Source organism: Erpetoichthys calabaricus, chromosome 17, assembly GCF_900747795.2.
Source record: "Erpetoichthys calabaricus chromosome 17, fErpCal1.3, whole genome shotgun sequence".
NCBI lineage: Eukaryota > Metazoa > Chordata > Cladistia > Polypteriformes > Polypteridae > Erpetoichthys > Erpetoichthys calabaricus.
Window position 1 is genome coordinate 95,704,586 of NC_041410.2, and position 20,354 is coordinate 95,724,939.

At 37.6% G+C, this 20,354-nt stretch overlaps 1 protein-coding gene across 3 annotated transcripts in view; it reads left to right on the plus strand.

The window, feature by feature from the left end:
- The window catches only part of smarca4a (SWI/SNF related, matrix associated, actin dependent regulator of chromatin, subfamily a, member 4a), a 71,681-nt gene extending 55,623 nt beyond the window's left edge, over positions 1-16,058 (plus strand). For 2 of the 3 annotated variants that reach the window (XM_051920577.1, XM_028823943.2), the window contains exons 22-34: positions 695-781; positions 1,094-1,140; positions 2,091-2,257; positions 4,117-4,280; positions 6,360-6,587; positions 7,132-7,209; positions 8,741-8,959; positions 9,156-9,412; positions 9,635-9,743; positions 11,866-11,967; positions 13,655-13,787; positions 14,531-14,670; positions 15,478-16,058. In XM_051920577.1, the coding sequence (XP_051776537.1) occupies positions 695-781; positions 1,094-1,140; positions 2,091-2,257; positions 4,117-4,280; positions 6,360-6,587; positions 7,132-7,209; positions 8,741-8,959; positions 9,156-9,412; positions 9,635-9,743; positions 11,866-11,967; positions 13,655-13,787; positions 14,531-14,670; positions 15,478-15,510 (1,764 nt within the window). In that variant the 3' untranslated portion in view covers positions 15,511-16,058. The remainder of the gene's footprint in view (positions 1-694; positions 782-1,093; positions 1,141-2,090; positions 2,258-4,116; positions 4,281-6,359; positions 6,588-7,131; positions 7,210-8,740; positions 8,960-9,155; positions 9,413-9,634; positions 9,744-11,865; positions 11,968-13,654; positions 13,788-14,530; positions 14,671-15,477) is intronic. The other variant, XM_028823942.2, reaches the window with a different exon arrangement.
- The last annotated feature ends 4,296 nt before the right edge of the window (positions 16,059-20,354 follow it).

A 20,354-nucleotide genomic window follows, 5' to 3' on the forward strand; every position in this document is an offset into this window, starting at 1 on the left:
ATGCTCACTGAAGCATCTTAGAAGAACCATTTGAATGTGGAAGCTTCTGGTATCACATGGAAGTGCATAAAAGAAATATAGTAATTGTGTCTTTGGCTTATGTAAAAATGTATTTATCTTTAATTATCTAAATATTGTCTGAGTAGCACAGTGATCAGTGTTGCATCTCTTGGTGTCTTTTTGTTGCTTACTTTGGTTGAAAAATTTAAGCTGTGGGATTTTAAAGTCCATAACCACAAACTCGTTTTGCTGACACGGATGTCACAGTGAAGCACTGTAACTGAATCTAAAGAAAACCGTCTTTGCAAGTGCAAAAAAAATTCAGACTCGCATGGACCTTTACTGAACAGATGTACTTTGAAGATTGCTGCATTACTTCATCAGAAAACTGCAGCCTACAACCTTAATACATTTGAATCCTTTAAAGAAAGGCTTAATAGGGCAGAAACATGTATGTTGTTAAATAGATTAACATGTCTATCCTGGGTAATTTATGAGGTTTTGACTCCTTGGACCGCTAGTTTCCGTTAGAGTACTGATAGTAAAGTCCAACAGTAACAGCAGCCTCTGTCTCAGTGATTGCACTTTAATGGACAGATTGTACGGTACGTTTGTTCATGTGAAACATGCAGAGTCATAGAATTTACTCGTGTGTATGAGCTTGTGCAGAGACCAAACTGTTTCTTCTCTACAGGGTAAAGGTGGTACAAAGACACTGATGAACACTATTATGCAGCTGAGGAAGATCTGCAACCACCCATACATGTTCCAGCACATTGAGGTAGGCATTTTATCTCCTCGGCATAACCCCCAAAGTTGTGCATAATTTGACATACTGCTTTTTTGACTTGCTGCTGTTTCACTTGCTTTGTTCTGGAAAGCGTAATCACTGCTGTTTTGTTTATATTTGCATACATGTTTTTAAATTACAATGACCATGCATTTGGGAATCTTTTTGCGTAGCTGATTGCTAAATTATCCCCTAGCCAATTCTTCAACGCTAACTGGATTGACACTTTCATCTTCATGGTTTTTACCCTCCCTTCTTTCCAATGCTATTTTTACTAAGGTATGCTAAATTATTTTGTTACAGGAATCCTTTTCAGAGCACTTAGGATTTACTGGAGGCATTGTGCAGGGGTAAGTTATGGGTGACTTGGGTGTTTAAACTGAGGTTATACTATATCTCTAGGAACTCCTACTCTTGCTTGGTTTTCATAATGCCACTCATCCATCCCTATGTTATCATGAGCCATATAATCAAATTAAGGTTTGTGGAGAGCCAGTCTCTACTGTGGCAACAGTTTGTAGACAGCAAGAAAGCCTAGACAGCGTATCAGCCTGTTACAAGGCATCCTTACCAAGGCAATAGTCCTTCATAACAATGTAGTTTTAGAGCTTAAAGTTAACCCTGAATTATATGTATAAGACCACCAAGTTATGTACTTTTACAAATACAGTACATTTACAATAAAATGCATATTTATAGGTAACTAAAACACAGACCTGTTTAATGCTGGACACAAAAATACCATGCAATTTATGCTTTACAAATGTTTATGAGTAACAAACAAGTAAATGGGGAAATAAAGATAAGTTTGGGTTTTTTTTTCTTTTCTTTAAATATACCAACTACATATCCCTAATTTTTTTGCAGCTTTCTTTGTGTGGCACATCTTGCTAAACTGCCACTTACCTTGGCCTAGCAAATACACCTGTGTTCACCTGATAAAAGTGGAGGGTGAAGCTTTCTAATAACTCGGCCACTGTAGTATAATGAGAGAGAGGTGCTTCTCTTAAATTCTGCCCACTAGATTAAGTGAAGTCTTCATTTTTTATTTAGTAGTCATCAGTTCTTTGAGTTTGGATAGAAGATTTTTGATGTAGAAGAGTTTTGATGTTTATATATTTAGACTCTGATTGTATAGCGCATGCTCTGATTTTTGAGTTCAGAGCTTGTCTAATGGGAAGAGCATATACGGAGTTAAAAGTTGTACTTTTGTCACTTTTTATATATTAAAAAATTTTTTAGAGTGGGAATAACACTCATTAGCTGATAATTGTCGTCTTACATTTTTCATTTTGTGTAGACCAGATCTGTACCGTGCTTCTGGCAAATTTGAGCTGTTGGACCGAATCCTTCCAAAGCTACGAGCTACCAATCACAAGGTGCTACTTTTTTGTCAGATGACCTCACTCATGACAATAATGGAAGACTACTTTGCGTACCGCAACTTTAAATACCTCAGGCTTGATGGTGAGTGATTCAGAGTTTTAACAGTTGCAGATCAAGAGTCCTCCTTTTTCTAATAATCTTTACTGTCTTTGGAAGCAGAAGAAAAGGCTTTGAGTTGAATAGGAAGCTTTTTCTATTGTAGTATGCAGAATTGGGTGTGATCCCAATATATCTGCAAGGATTCATTTGCTCTCTACTACTCAAAAGACCTAGTCCATATAAATAAGATTTCAAGGAAAACAGGATCATAAGTGAACTGCTTCAATAGACTGTATGTGTTTATGCCAGTGATGTAGTGCTTTACACCTCAGGCCCATTCTCATATTTAATAGCAGTATTAAAACTTCTACAAGAATTTCAAAAGAGTTCCAAATTAAAAATTAATTTTTGTGCGTTTTCCAATCAAGCTAGATCACTCTTTGCTTATTATATCAAGACAGTTTAAACTACCTGGGAAATTATTACAAGAAAACAAAAAGATCTCTTAAGTATAATTTTTGGCAATATGACTGAAAATTTGTCAAGTTTGTATAGTTTGTCCTCCCTACACCCTCCTTTAGCCAGGAGAATTTATAATAGTCAAAAAGAATATCCTCCCGAAGCTCCTCCATCTCTTTCAGAGCATCCCTCTATACTGTAGAAGCAGAATCCTTCTTTTTGAAGTAAAATTCAGTTGTAACCTCATTCACTTGGAATGTAAAACAGTCATGCATCAAAAATCTGACTCTACAGAGATGTAAAACTGTAGGTGACTTGGTATTACCTGACTGTCTTATTACTAGGTTACAAATGCTATACACTTAAACATTGAAAAGTTGCAGAAGTCATAAGACTATATTAACAGGATTTGTCATGGAAAAGATGCCTTGTTCAAAATCCTCTACATGCTTTGCTCTGTGCTCCAGTCAGTTTACTAGTCCAGTAGTTTCATATTTATTAAAGATAATGAATCCAATGTAGGGCTTATTCTAAGGAAATGACATTTAACCTATAGAGCCATCAGTTTATAGAAGTCATTAGGTATCTTCACATTCAGAGGTCTCTATACTGTCAATATAATTGCATTCTCTGTGCTATTTTGTTTTCAAATTCATCGATTGAAACGCCTTTTTCCTTGTGTTTGCACATCAGAAATTATGTTGAAGCGTCTTTCATTTGTGTCTATCCCAGTGATGATTCTGGGTAGTCCAGATGAAGATTCAGCTGGCATTTCCAGGTATTTGTCAATTAAAATTTTAGAAAAGGATTGGAATTGAACCATCCTTAACATATATTCTAGGTCAGTATGGACCAATCAGACCATAATTCAACAATAAAAAGTTATTGTTTATATATCTCATCTAACATTTTGCCTAATATCAGATAGAATAGCACTATGCTCTGAAATATTCTGTTGACTGAGAGAATGCTAATCCTGCTTCTATAATGCAGTGTGGAAGTGACACATTGAATACTATTTCATTGTGGGAAAAGTATTCTTTACTTTAGGAGGAGCAGTTAATGTTTCTCAGAATTTGACAAAAAAATCATTAATACGGTTCTAAAGGCCCCATCCTGTCTGGAACCGTTCTGTTCATGTGTTGCTTTATTGTATATGAAGAGCCATTTTAGATGGTGCTCTGCTGTTGCGTAACTCTCGGAGGCAGCTGGAGTCAAATTATGAGTTTATGTTGTCTTTAGAACATATTTAATTGATTTTGTTTGATTTAATGGTGTTTTTTAATGTGAAATTAAAGAAATTACTAATTTTGGTGCATTTTCCAAATGTTAAATTATTTATTAAGCCCAGTGCTGTGATTGTGGTCTTTCATATAAACTTGGTTTGCACAATTTTTAAACTGCTCAGTTTTATGTATTAATCTGTTGATACTGAATTGCAGGAACCACTAAAGCAGAAGACCGTGGCATGCTACTGAAGGCTTTCAATGACCCTGCTTCCCAGTATTTTGTGTTCTTGCTCAGTACACGAGCTGGAGGTCTGGGTCTCAATCTGCAGTCAGCTGATACGGTCATCATTTTTGACAGTGACTGGAATCCTCACCAGGTAAGAAGTTAATAACTAGTACTACTACCACTTAACTCTGGTCAAATGCAGCAGTGTCACCTTGATTATGTGTGTGACAGTTGGGTTTTTCTGTCTGCTCACAAGTAATCTGAACATTTTTTAAGAAATTGCTTATTTTCACCTTTTAAGTTTTCCTGAAGAAAATTTTAAAAAATAAGCAAAGAAAGGTGAGACAATGAAATCTGCACTATAGTTATTGTTCAGAGACTACAGTGAATAGAACAGCTATTTATTATGACAGTTGTTAATTATATGGACATCATGGTTTAAAGTTTGCCTCCATCCATATATTTGTGTGTTGTTTTTTAACCCCCTCTTTCTTTCTTTCCTATTTTAATTTTAGCAATCTTCTTCACTGGCACTTCTGCCAGCCTCATTAGTCAGCTCACTCTGAATATCACAGGGTCTCTGCGTCTAAGCTGTGGTGGCTAATATAATGAGTCGTAGCAGCTGCCTAGCATTCTGATACATTCCCTAAAGTATGATGGGATACCTTAGTGGCTATAAATATGCAGAAGCACCTACTTTTAATGTAATATGTACAGTATCTCTTTTTTACTTGTTTCCTCAATGTATGTCTTTTTGTGCAAGAAACCCACTGGGTGGGTTACAGTGAAATTTCCTCAACTCCACATCTGTATATGTAAGCATGCTATGTATTCAAAATAACAGTTCCCAGGTAGTGTGTGAAAGAAGGCTATGAAAACCTTCTGGGAGTAATTTAAAGAGAAAAAAAATGCATATTTTCCTCACTTATTGAGGAAACTCCACAAAAGTGTTTTTGAGTGCCACAAGTCAGAATGGGTTTTTGACACCGTAGATAAACACTGACATTTCCCCTTGGTGTTAATAAAAGTTTAATTTTTTTTATCACATGTATTAGAATATTCAAAGATTAGAAACACTTTTGACGAGATCAGGCCATTGAGCCCGGCAAAGCTTGCCAAACCTATCCACCTAATTTCTCAAAGTAACAAAGCTAATTTCAGAGGGTCCCTGAAGTTGTACTCTCTACTACACTACTTGGTAATTTGTCTTGTATGTCAATGGGTCTCTGTATGAAGAAGAACTTTATATTTGAGAAATGTAGCATGCATGTACATGGTATGTGTATAGAGTTCCTTGAAATTCTTTCTTGCTGTCTGACTAGAAGTAAATGCATCACTATGTATTAAAGTACAGAACTTTCTTTATTAATGGAAAACACACATTAACTACCCTGATGTTCTCCTTATTCCTGTTTCTGTGCTGCCATTACCTGAAACCTTGAGGTTGGAGAAGAAAACGTGTTGATTCAACTTGCATCAGGCAGCCAAAACAACATTTGTCAGTCTAACTTGTTCAATAAAAACTAAATGTGTTTGATGCTACAGGTGCCGTGCCCACTGTCCACTTATGATTTGGTCTAATTTGATTTAGATGATTGAACTTCATTTTAATGTATCTGTGTGTTATGGGAGATTAATATAGTGTATCAAATACCAAAAACATTTTTTTTGTAGTTTATCAGTTTATGTGCAGTTTTTTTCCTGTAAATATAACAGACTAGACTTTTTATTTCTGTTTGCTTAGGTCATAAGTCTCAAACCTTCTTACTCCCAGTTTAAAAAAAAAAAAAAAATAACAGCCATTTATTGAATTTATTATTTGATTATAAAGAGCTTGTCTTGCAGTATAAGCAAGACTGTCAGCTTGTGTTATTTTGCATATATATATATATATAATGGAGATTTTTTTGAAAATACAGTCCATTTTTGTTCCTTCCCCTCCCCCTGGCAGCCCCAAGTTACACTTTTTCATTTATTGTAAATTGTGATTCTTAATACATCAGTTCCCCACTAGGGGGAGCTTTAGGACCACAGTGTTGACTCGTTCCTTGGAAATAAACATCTAATAATATTAGCAAAAGATCTCCCAATATTGTGAAGTTAATAATATATATTTTAATGTTTTGTGGCTTGTAATCTATGCATTAAACAGGGGTCCGGGGGAGGGTCTATTCTGAAGGTACAGTTACCTTTTGAAGTCAGATTTCCTTATGTTTTTTTTTCCTTTCAGGATTTGCAAGCCCAAGACAGAGCTCACCGCATCGGTCAGCAGAATGAGGTCCGCGTCTTACGTCTGTGCACAGTGAACAGTGTAGAAGAAAAGATTTTGGCAGCTGCTAAGTACAAACTGAATGTTGACCAGAAGGTGATCCAGGCCGGCATGTTTGATCAGAAATCCAGCAGTCACGAACGCCGTGCCTTCCTACAGGCCATCTTGGAACATGAGGAACAGGATGAGGTCAGGTTCAGCTGGTGTGATAGAATGGGAGGTTATGGGGTTGAGGTACTTACGTTATTGCATTTTTACCCATCTTGCCCCTTTAAATCTGTTTTTAAAAAAATGTTTTTTTTTTATTTCCTCTTGTCTTTCTATGTTTGGCACCCTTCTCATGTGATTAATAAATTGTATAAGAGAGAGAGAGAGAGAGAACAGATTATGTACAAACCAGTGAAAGAAAGGGGAAGGGAAAAGTTTCCATAATACTTAATTTTGTTATTTCATAGTTTAAACCTTTACAAAGATGATGTAGCTTACCAGAATTTAAGCCAGCTCAGTTGGAATGCACAAATTCTTAAGATTTTTCATTGTGTTTGGATTAGTTTACTTCTGACAGATAGCATTTGCTTTTGAAAAGCACTGAAAGGGCCTTTGTGATTTAATTTTGATTTTTTTTTTAATAATTTGTGATTAGTTAGTTAAAATAGAGATACATTGCCTACTATCTAGCACTCTGAAACACCACCTCTTTTACCAGAGAGGTCTTACTCTGTCCATTTTGCAGGAGGAGGACGAGGTTCCTGATGATGAAACAGTGAACCAGATGATTGCCCGCAGTGAGGAGGAGTTTGACCATTTCATGGTGAGTGATGCTGCCTTCCTGATTAATCTGACTTTAGATGGAATAGCAATGAGACCACATTGAGATTTCAGCTGAATGTTTCTTCTACACGATTCTTATAATTCAACAAAGAAAGAGACTTAGAGATATGTGCAAGTGATCTTTAAATTCACATTGATACAGTTTGACAAGATAACCTCCAGCCAAGACAGTCCCTTTAATTCACTAAAGCAAGTGATGCATGACACTTCTGCTGCATCAGTGCTGTTATAGTGCCTCTAATACAATATCAGTACCAGGGGTTGCCAAAGTGTTTCTTCCAATTTATTCAAATATATTACAGTACTTCAATTTATCTTTCTTCCTTCCAGGATTTTGTTAATGTAAAGTCTAGCTACAGTGAGATTACTGAACCATCAAACAAGAGATGCCACGAATCCTTTTGGTAGAAGATCATGCAGACTGATTGAAAGGAAATTAGTCCTTCACAGAAACATTCTGAATAAGTTTTGGCCAACTTTGATAGCCGCCCTGGCTTGTTCAATACATCATGGCACTACTACATTGTGCTTTGGATGTTCATAGTCCGGTCATATTGGCTGCTAGAATGGCAGTTGTTGATCACATGTAACCCATTCCTTGAAACGGGGAAAAAGTTCACATTTTATACAATGTCTCCACCTTGCTCCAAAACCAGAGGCTTTTCACTGACCTAAATCTTCAAATGATTTGCTGTATATTAAATCATATTTGTTCCTTCTTATACAAGTTTGAAATTCTATAGTTTTATTCAAATATAGCCTGTCTTTTCCCCGTATGGGGCACTGCTGGGTTCTTTACCACAGCTCTGTTTTGTTGAAGGTCTCCAGCCAGTGAATCCACAGGATGTAGCATAGGCAGTAATTAATGAAGGCCTGTCTTTTCGTCAGAGTGGACTTTGTTGTTCTTCATGTTTCTGCTTCATATCAGTTACTGTTGATAGAATTGCAGATTTAGTTGGAGCCTCAAGAGAAAAGTAGATATGATTAATGTCATTCCACAATTGCTAGACTGCTCCGGAAGAGCATCACAGCTTTGGCACGACATACAAGTATGCCATTGAAGTGTCCGGAGAAATAGTTTCGAGTTATAACACTTGTGTGTTGGTGCAGTGGTGTTTGTATACTGGCAGTGTGCTTTGACAACACGGCAGAGGACTGCCAAGGAGATGTGACTGTATTATGAGACAGAACTGTAACATGGCTGGCATTCTGCAGCAGATGTCAGTAGAAACGTTTAAGTTCTGTTAATTTTTTTCCAATCGTTTATAAACATGTGTAGAGTAGATACATGCCATAAATTGGGTTTTAGCGAGAGCTTTAATAAGTGTGTTTTTTTTTCTTTCAGTCCTAAAGTGTTTAATGTTTTTTTGTTTTTTTAATAATTTAATTATTATGTTCAGCCAATAGAAGATCATAATCTTCAGTTAAAGTAAGATTAGCCAGGGGGTAAGGCAAGTTATGCCCAACGTATAGGACAATTATTGTAATGCTTATTTTCTTTTTTTTTTAAGCGTATGGATCTTGATCGACGCCGTGAGGAAGCCCGAAATCCAAAACGCAAGCCACGCCTTATGGAGGAGGATGAGCTACCAACCTGGATCATGAAAGATGATGCTGAGGTAGAGCGGCTCACATGTGAAGAGGAGGAAGAGAAGATGTTTGGACGTGGTTCCCGCCAGCGCAAGGAGGTGGACTACAGTGACTCTCTTACAGAGAAACAGTGGCTTAAAGTAAGACAATAAGTCATGCTGAAGGGTTTTATGGAACTCTTTATCTGTGCTGTACAGTGGAGTGTTTGGGGTGACTTTGCATTTTGAAGAGTAATTGAAAGCGGGTCTCTTTTTGAGGAGACAGTGTCACAAGTACAGTTGAGAGGCGGCAAGACAAATCTGCAGAGATACTAAATTTTGCTGTGTGTATCTGTAGGCTATTGAAGAAGGTACCTTAGAAGAGATTGAGGAGGAGGTGCGGCAGAAGAAAACTACCCGTAAACGGAAACGCGACATAGACATCACTGCCCCTTCCACCCCTACAACAAGCACCCGTAGCCGTGAGAAAGATGATGAAAATAAGAAACAGAAGAAGCGTGGCCGTCCACCTGCTGAGAAGCTTTCCCCCAATCCACCCAACCTTACCAAGAAGATGAAGAAAATTGTGGATGCAGTCATTAAATATAAGGACAGGTAATGTGCTTATAGAAGGCACAGGACAGTCCAGTAGATGGATCATCAATCCCATTCTTGCTCTTGCATGCTTAAGTTGCCAGTAGCAAGTTTGCTGTCCTGGAACTAATGTACTTGATCAGCATGTGCTCTTTACAAGTTTACCTGTAATTCCAGTGTAGAAAGCACAAAGTGTATAAGGTAGCAAAATAATTAAATTGGTACTTTAATATGTTCTTCCAGTAGCAGTGGACGACAGCTGAGTGAAGTCTTTATCCAGTTACCTTCACGTAAGGAGCTGCCAGAATATTATGAACTAATTCGCAAGCCTGTAGACTTTAAAAAGATCAAAGTAAGTTGTTTCTTTGAATACTTGTGTCCCATTAATCCACGCCATCACTTCTCCAGCTTTATTCTTTAGCGCTGCTTTTGACTGTTTGTCTTGGTCAGCTTTGATGGTTATCCTTAGTTACATGTAAATGATGCAATTTTACACTCTATTGTTACAATATGGATTCTTAACACTTTTAATATGTGAATTTTGTAAATAACAAAGATCTTTGGACTCTTATGAATTGGGGAAAGAAAAAATTCAGATTCTTTGCTATGACTCACCTGTGTATAGTGGTTTCCCACAAAACAAACCGAATAATAAAGTGCATTGGCCAAGGTAGTGGAAATTTCTCAAATTTTAAAATGTTTTGTGTAGTAATTTCATTAATTATGGCAGAAGTGTACATCTGTGAAGAACAGGGCAACATCTGTTACTGCGTAGAATACTAGTCGCTAATCAGGCCAACAAGAAGCTTATTGGCACCCTTAAAGGACTTCTTCGACAGCTAACATTGAAAGTACTGTTGTTTTACTACTAGTAAGACATATTTTTGTAATAGATACATTGATACTGTCCATAGACGGTAAAGTGGTAAACTGAACGTTAATTATTTGAGTAAAATATTGTGACAGTTGTATAACCAGCTCTATGCAAAAGACACCGAGGCCTTGTATTTCACATGGAGAGTGACATAGTCTCTGCAACCAAGTACACAAGGAGCCATTTAGAGGATGCATGCTTTCACACCCCAGTCCTGCAGATTGTACAGTGCCAATTGCAGTAATAAGTTAACTGTGAATCATAGAACACTGATCATTACATATCAAACTTTATTTTATTAATTTCAATTGTAAAACATACATACAGTTGTCCATCTCATATAGAAGAGAGATCAGTTATTGGCATTGTGTGCCCGCAAAACAAAGGCTAAAAAAAATGCATTAAAAAGTGCACTGGTAACCAGTCATGAACGTCATCACTTAGGGGGTTCAGGTTCCCCTTAATTACTAACCACTAAGAGTTTTGTCAGTCACCTGTGTTTCTTGGGCAGCAAGTCTGCTTAGTCAGCACAAGGATCTTGTGCTTAGTTGTTGAAGTTTGCTTCCATGTTAAGTGCTAATTAGCCTTAGCTTTCTGGGAGTAACTACAAAGGCAACTCACTTCAAAAGATTCACTTGTAGCCAGTTTTCCTGTTTAGAACTCGAAGGGTTGCCATTGTTTAATCATAAATGATGAATGGCTGAAGCACATTTCATGTATGCGTATGAAAACAACTGCAAGGATCTTTATGGGAAGTGGCCATGGAAATGTGTTTGAGGGTAGGGTGGGAGCTCACATCATATCTAGTCTATAGTGACCAGAAGCCACGTAGAAGACAAGTCCATATCAAAGATATTTTTTAATTTGAGGAGAGTACAGTTTACCTGGTTAGGATTTGATATTTAGTGCTATCTTTGGTGCAACACTAACAATGTACTTCATCCACAAACCTGCATCATGCTGTAGGGATACCTTTCTGCGTCCAAGTCTGTAAATGTTCAAGAATAATTGGCGAAATGACTGAAGCAAAGTATAGAAATCCCTCAGTAAAACTTCTTCACCATATTTGTCATTCAGGAAAGACCAGTGCTCTGTTATGAAAATGGTTTCTTAATGCCAACATTTAGAGTGCTGATAGTCAGTTCTTACATGTTCAGTTGAGAACCTGCCTTAGGAGTTGACAGCTGGTTAATGTTGTGTCCATGTGTGCAAAATTGGCAGACCCATCCTGAAAGAGTCAGGACTTGAATGTCTAACAGAATTTTCTAAATAACATTAACATTTAAATGGTAAATACTTAATAGAATTGTTGTGTTTTTATTTAAAATAATAGCTTGTGCGGAATTTTTTCACTGTGAAGTTAAACTGTTTTTAGTATGCAGCCTTCAAAATTAAATCCAAATACTTTTGAGCATCTGTACAACGATACGTTAAAATACGACTGACAAAGGGGTGTTAGGTACTTTTCATATAAGGAGACCACCTGTTTGTCTCTATCATCTAATGATTTATTCACTCATCTCCCATCTTACTTTCCTGGTTTTATACCTGTTTTTGCAGTTTGTGTCTGGTTTAAAAATTTGCCATCTGTTTATTACAGGAACGCATCAGGAACCATAAATATCGTAGTCTTAATGACCTTGAGAAGGATGTCATGCTGCTGTGCCAGAATGCTCAAACCTTCAACTTGGAGGGCTCCTTGGTGAGTCACATGAAACTTGGATATCAAGCACTTTTCTGTCAAACTGTCAATTCTCATTGGTGTTTTATTTAACAGAAATGTTTTATATTAAATCCCTCCTTAGCACTGTGTTTCATTGTTATGCCCACTGTTCCTCTTTCCTTTCACTAGTTATAACTTTTTTTTTTTCTTTCAAAATATTTCCTTGACGTGTATCAAAATCATTATATTGAACAAGGCTGTATTTTGGCTCTTAGTTGTAAAGCCAAGTGCACTGTGCATATTTCACTCTTCCACAAAGCATAAAATCGTGACAATCAGGAGGTTAATCTGAATAAATGGCTCAGATTCAGAGAATTTAAAGTTCATTTCACTTTGTTGTAAAGAGGTTCCTTCAAGATGAATGTTGCTTCAGTTTTCTTGTGTGGTTTGGTGATACTTCTGTCTTCCATGGTAAAGTCCATTTACTAGATACAAAATGCACCCTTCATTCCCTGTGATGGTTAGGAACATCCCGGTTGGGTAAAATTTTATTCCTGGTGAACAGACCTGCCGATTGTTTCTTCCGTGATTGATCAACAGTCCTGCATTTCTTGCATGGTATGTTTTGTTAGTATGGGCAGGAATGTCTTAATTTAGATCCTTACCTGCTTTTCAGATATTCAAGAACCATTATTTTCATGTAATGGCTAACTCCAGTTGTCTGGACTTCAATCTGTCTGCTTTGTATATTTAGGGATCCATATGGATAGATCGATAATATAATAATAATACTACTTTGTATATATATAGCACTTTTATGAATATAGATAGATATGGATATAGATTGATACAGATAGATAGACAGATATATATATATATATATAGAGAGATAGATAGATAGATAGAGATATAGATAAATAGATAGATAGAGATATAGATAGATAGATAGATAGAGATATAGATAGATAGATAGATAAATTATATTTATTTATAGATATGTCACTGTTCTGGATTATCACTGCACTGAGCTCTTCGGGTGCCACAACTAAACTCTTGTCCTGATGACTGAGCCTTTTCATTCTGTAGTTTGGGGGTGTGGTGTTGGATGCAAAATGCATGCAGCAAGAATACATGGCTGGCTGAAGCCTACTGTTTGTTTTCAACCAGCTGTACCAGAACCTTATTGATCCCACAACCTTCTCCTATTAGTCCCTGTAACCTTTGTATAAAGGCTAATCAAAATAATCCTCCGTCTTGCACATCCAGAAAGCCGTTGCAAGTAGTAAAATCTGGTACTGTTTGTTGCAAGAGTGGCTAGATTGTAAAAGCATATTGAAATAGGCAGCTGCACCAAGTTAGAAAATCAAGATACAGTACATCAGAAAAAATGCCATTTCAGCAACTAGGACATTAAGTGGTCACACTGTTTAATCCTGTCGGTCTGCTAGATGGTGGGAGAGACGACATATACTAATGAGTTTTACAATGTCAGTGTGAAAAGTGTTTAAGTCTGGGTGATTTAATACTGTCAGAGTCTTGTTTCAGAGCCATTAATTTTCTACACATTGTCATTGATGTTAGCTATTTTCAAAAATGTCAAGAAAGTTTATAATTTCTAAAGTAATATTAGTCATGTTATAATCACAGTATTTTCTGTGCACATCAGTTTGTGTCAAGATTTGTCATGTCACAGCATTTTTTTTCCTTTTTATTCTGACAATGGTAGATCTATGAAGACTCCATAGTACTTCAGTCAGTGTTCACAAGTGTGCGACAAAAGATTGAAAAAGAAGAAGAGAGTGAAGGGGAAGAAAGTGAGGAAGAGGAAGAAGGCGAAGATGAAGGGTCAGAGTCTGAATGTAAGTGTAATGAGCCATTTTAACTATTCACTCCTCATCTTTATTGCCCATTTGGTATAGCAGTAATAATTCAACCACTGCATGTGCGATTCTGGCCAGAATATTGACCGACCTTTAATGTAATTGTTGTCATTTACATTAGTTGGTAGGCTTGATCTTGAAGACCAGATTGCCTGCAGATTTAACTACCACTTTGTTTCTATAATGAAGTCTGCTACTTAAACCTACTCCTTACGTTCAACATTTCATTGTTCACTTTCTCTGTCATATCATTGTTGATTTGTACTTTTTCTGAGATCAAAGAAATATATGTCCATACTCTGTTTTTTCCACTTATTTGCTTAAAAAATAGTAGGATCACATAGTACAACAGGACACTGGTTGTGTACGTGTTAGATACTCAAATATTTTATTATCTATACCAGTTTCATCATCAGTATCAACCCTTTAAGAAATAAATCCAGTGGCAAAAATTGGAGTCATCCTTATCCTTAATTTAGGAAGCTGTTCGAGTTAATTTTACAGCACGGTTTTTTTTTTATTCCCCAGTACTTCTTAAAAACTGCCTCCAACTTTAATTAATGTAAGTTTACATGATATATAGTTCCTTTCATAGCACACCAGCACTTTTACAATAGATTCCCTTACATTAATATATCATTGTTGGAACTTAGGAAAATAAGAAAACGTTCTTGAACATTTTTAACAGTGTTATTTGTGCATTTACTATTTGTTTCTCACAGCTCGTTCGGTGAAAGTGAAGATCAAGTTAAGCCGCAAAGAGAAGAGTCAGGAGAGAGGAAAAGGCCGTCGAAGACCAAGCCGTGCATCCAGAGCAAAACCTGTAGTCAGTGATGATGACAGTGAGGAAGAGCAAGAGGAGGTAAGCAGGTGTAATGTGATATTCATTTTGAAGAGTTAATGGAATTACAGGTTAACAGCTAAAGGGAGTGTTCAGCAGTGCAAAACAAAAAAATCCTGGGTGATATTTTAAGTTATTTTCAGAAGCTGATTTAACAAATATGGGTAATGGCCAGATAGTATTGGGCTTATCTCAAGGTTGTGCACTAAATATGTTTTTCCTATGTTGAAATTCTGAACTTGTCTCAGTTTTAGGTATCTACAGATAGCTAAAGGTAAATGTAAGGTTTTATTGTCCAGGGTAGGGCAACACGCCACATGTTAGGATGTCTTCACCATCCAGCTTAAAAGAGAACTTGTTTTGTATCTACTTAGTGGTTCCTTGGTGATTTCCTAGCAGCACATTACGTGTTTATATTTGAACCCTTATTCCAGTCCCTGTCATTTATTAAAATAGTTCCATACACCTTTTCGGTATGGTGTATTGTGAAGCATTATGGTCATTTCATTTTTCGTTTTGAAGAGATTTGGAAAACATTCTTACCCCAGTTTTCAAAAGTGGGCAGAAAATAAATTTGAAGTCAATTCAGTTAAATGCTGATCACAGAAACACACACCCCTGCCGTATCTGCAGGCTGCTTGACCCTTGTTTTTCTAGTGTCACAGTACAAAATCAATACTGTCTGAGTTAGCAAATTTATTTATAACCAATAGAAATCCATTTCATGTGGAGCCGCCTTAAAGGCAAAAGAAAAAAAATAGCACATTCTGCACCCATGGAATGAAAGCAGATGACACCACTTATTGGTTTTATTTATTTATCTTGCAGGAGCGGTCTGCAACCGGCAGTGAAGAAGACTGAAGCATATGAAGGAACCATTCTGAAAACAGGCTTCACAAAACTCTTGTATTTCAAAGAAACTGAGTAGTGAACAATAGCATTTTTTTAGATATTGTATGAATTAAAAAAAAAATAAATAAAACTTCCATATTTATACAAATCCGTATGCGAAATTGGACCAATTTAATGTCTTGCTTTGTCTAGAAACGGGTACTGCTTAATCTGGCATTGCCTGTACAAGAAAAGTAATGAACTGCAACTACAGAAAAGGTGTTAAATTTATTTTGGTTGGATTTTAATTTTGATGGTTTTGTTTCCATAGCAGTACTGTACGTCAGATGCAATAAACGAGTTTGTGTAACTCAGCTGTGAATGATGTGTGCGTGTGTAGAGATGCACTCCTAGTACTGTTGTGTATTTTAATAAAAGCAGGTCATCCTCTCATCTTTCCTTTTTTTATGAAAGGATAGGGGTGCCTTTTATGTTTTTTATTTTTTCCTTTTCCTGTTTTGTTTTTGTCAGCGTCACTGGAGCACAAAAAAGGCATTAAAGAAATCTTACAACTAGAATGGATTTGTGGCTGTTTTTTCTCGTGTTTAGTTTATATAACAGCTCGAATTAATAAACCAAAAACCCTAACATGTACATCTTTCCAGCGAAAAGAGAGAATGTCATTTTTGAGTCGTCATAACTTGTAATTTGTGCTTATTTTAATCAATCTGTTTGGAGTACATGGGTCTTGGAACAGAACTCCATACAGCCCCATTCTTAAAAGGAAAATGTGTTTCCGGATGACAGGAAACTTCACCAGCTGTGTGCTAAAACGGCTTCAAGTAATTCTAGTAGGCAGCTGTTTAATTGAGCAACATGCTAAAGCAAAATCTCTTGAAAGAAAAGAACAAGTTTTGCATTGGCAAACATTCAGTTACACTTATTTAATGCAACTTGGAAATACTACTTCATAGACTTTCTGAAAGATAATCCTTTTAACAACAGAAAATTGTGAGTAATCTGTTTATAGGCTGTGTTTTACATTTTCAGAATCTTTTTTTTATTTTTATTAGGTGGCACAATGACTTTTGAACACACAGCATAATCAGTTTTTGGAAAGGAAATGGATTTAGAGCAAAAAGATCTGAGAAGATGGACAGAAGAAGGTACAGTATGGGCATAAAAAACATTAATTACAGCCAAGGTGAAGCAAATTGCACACTGCAAAAACTGAAATGATCTAGTCTTGGGAATTTTCTCATTCCTTTCACACTTTGAATTTCAGACTCTTAACACCATTATTACAATGCAATAAATGAGCACAGAAGCAGATCCTTTCTATGCTTTCCCATTTCTTAGATAACCATGTAGGCAAGATGTGGTTTGTCGTCTTCCTCTGCCAAATAATAAACCTTGACACCTTGGTGATGGATATCTCTGTCTCCTGTTCATGTGCTCCATACATTTAAATGCCCTTTTTGGCACAAACAGTCCTCCACTTACTGGTTTACATTTAAGCAGATTGGAGGAGACTTCATCCTAAAAGACCGCTAACAGAGCAGCCTGTGGCACTGGCCTGAGGGTCCTGGCTGCCAGTTCAGCCCTTTGATAAGGCCTGTATGAAGGATGAGGGAAGCCCACCTCTTACCCAAAATGTCCAGGATTAGTTTGTTTAGGTTATGTAGTCAGCTATCAACTGAGAAAAATGTGCTTCCACTACTGTCGCCACCACGTGCCAAGGAGCACATTGTTAAAGCAGCTGCTGGTCAGGCAATGTTCTTGCTGAAATGGTCTGCACTTTCTCTTTTCAACTGCCCTTAGGGGCTAAATAATTATTACAGCTTAACCAAAACAAAGAGTAGCATTTAAAATGGTACTCGTGACTTAAGAGCACGAGTTCTTCATTCTGTTGTTAACCACACAAAAATATCCTTAAAATTTCAATTGATATCATCTGCAATTTGAAATGTTTTAAAAGTTAAACGTAACATTCGCAAACCTGCTTAACTCAGTTCGGGGTCATGGAACATGGAGCCAGAATACACCTCAGCAGTATCTGATGCAAAAAAGACCCATTCATGCATATCTACCCACACAGGACCAATTTAGATTTACCAGTTAACCTAACCTGAATATGTATGGGATGTGGTAGCAAAAAGCTGCCATACACACACACACACACACACACACACACAAATGATAAGTAGATGTGGGCACTAACTACTGCAGCAGTGCACCACACTGAACATATCTAAGCAACTGGATGTTAAGAGATTTGTAGTTCAACAAATAACATTTCTACCCATGCAGGATAGAACAATTTTCAGAAAGGTGCAGCCATGTGTAATATTGTGGTTATTTAAGTCCACTATTTCTTGCTTTCAACATACAGTATAATACCAGATAGATTTTATTTTTTTTACCTGTCTTTAGCATACAGCTTTCTGTTCTAGCCAGGAATGGATGGCTTTGATGCAAGCTGTGCTTCATCCATTGCAGACTTTATCTCTAATTTTATTAGGTCATCCTCGCATAAGGAACCCATTTTAGAATAAAAAAAAAAAAAATCCCGTGCTAAACAGTAAAGCAGGAGGCATAATATTTAATCAGGAGCTGTACTGGCATTGAGAGGATCAAACCTATCAATGCTCTGAGAATTTTAGGCACCCAGATTAGGCCCTCAGGCCAATGATTTTTAATTTCCCAAGTCTTTTAGGAGTCAAAAATGAATTAACTTTGTTGCTGTCTCTAGTGCTGCTATTTCTGTGTTTGATTCCCAGGACTAGATATTACTCAATAACACCAACACACACTCAGGCAGAACGTCCCAAGTTCGACTGCAGTTTTTATTTGTAAATAAAACACAATTCAAACAAACTAAAATAACGGCCAAGTACGTATAATGCTTCGAGAACCAGTCTGTAAAAACACTGCATTCAGAGCAGAAGGCTTTTCTTGGTTACCATTTTCTGAAACCGAGCCACGAAGACCAAAAATGACTCCTTAACTGGATGAAAGCTACAGGGTATACAAAATGTTAAGATTATAAAAGTAGACGTAAGACAATTATGAAGCAACACTGAAATGGTGTGAGGGAGTGGCATGTTGACTAATCGCATGGCCTTCTGTCTTGAGAAATCCCTTGCACGTCTTCAAGGTTGGGAGTATCAAGTGAATGACCGTCTTTGTTCCACTAAGCCATTCTTTTGTTTGTTAAAAAAAATAAAATAAAGGCCAGATGCTCGTGAACAAAGCATCCCACAGAAAGTCTCGGGCACTGAAGGATTCGTGGCTTGCTTAAAGATGTCAACATTACTTAAGGACCATGCCCTTAACCAGCAATGCGATGTTGCGTCCTTCGATTTGATCATTTGTGGGCCAGTTTATACTGTAAATTAAAATTTCCTTAAGGGCAGCGGGAACACTTGAATCAGAGGAAAATTCCTTGAAGCTTATCTGAATGAACTGTAAAAGCTCAATCTGCTTGGAACTACAGCACGAGAGCCTGAACTTCCTGTGAGAAAAGAATGGGAAGTGACGGACGTGCAACACATTAGGAAATCTGCCAGGGTTGCTCACGTCATCTGGACGTGCTGAGGAAACCTTGGAAGTGATGGTCAAGGCAGCCCTGTCCTCATTCCTGCCACAATAGAAACAAACCTGATATGCCTTCACATCAGCTATGAATAAGGTGCAGAGAGCATGACGGAGGAGGAACGACATGCCAAGGTTTTTCTCCTGAGAGCTTTTTGTCAGTTAATTTGGGACAACAGGTGGACAGGCTGGGTTTACTTTTACCTCTGACCAGCTGCTTTTCAGTCAGCTTGTGGCTCATTTAAATAAGCGGGCTTACAAGATGAAGACAAATCTATATGCCAACACCATTTTTAATTTAGTGATATCCTCCATTAAAATGTGCTAGTCACCAATTAAATGATAGCAGCTGAGAAAGCCGGGCACTGCATTGGCCTCTTGGATCTAGCATCCTGGGTTCAAATCCCACAGCTGGATGTTGTTATTGTAATGTTTGTATGTTCTTCACTTGTCTGTATGGCTTTTCCTCTTACCTTCCCAAAGACTAGGGTGAGGGTAACTGGGTAAACTGACCTTAGCATAGATGTGCAGATGAGGACGGCCTGTGATGGACTATTGCTGTGTCCAGGGCCAGTGCCTGCACTGTACCTGAGGTGGCTAGGATGAAGCCCCAGCCTCCACATCACACGCACTTCAGAAGAGCTCATCCACCTGAAGCTAAGCATGTTTGGACCAAGCCAGTACTTGCATGGGCAAGCTTCTAGGAAAAGCTGGGGTTGGTGCTGGAAAACATGTTGCTGAGGCCAGCAGGGGGCACTTACCCTGTGGTCTGAATGTGGATCCCAATGTCCCAGTGCAGTCACACCGACACTTTGCTGTAAAGTCCTTCAGATGAGACGTTCAACTGAGGTCCTGACTCTTTCTGGTCATAAAAGATCCCTGATCATCCTTTGTAAAGAGCAGGGCGTATCCCAATGTCCACACTGAATTGCCCACCATGGCCTAGTCATTCTGCCCCCTGCCCCCTAATCATCTCCTGTCTCTTAATTGGCTATTTCTCTCACCACTTCAACACCTAACAGCTCATGTGGGGTGAGTGCACTGGTGCAAAAATGGCTGCTGTTGCATCATCCTGGTTGATACTCCACATTGGTGGTGGCCGAGGTGGCTCTCCACTCACTATGTAAAGTGCTTTGGGTAATGAGAAAAGTGATATATGAATGTCAAGAATTATGATTCTCATCTACTCATGTCTGCTGTTGAATGGTCTCTGCTGATGCCACCTCTGTGCGGTATCATCTCTCAGTCCAGACTCTTTCCATACGGACCTCCTGGCTGAC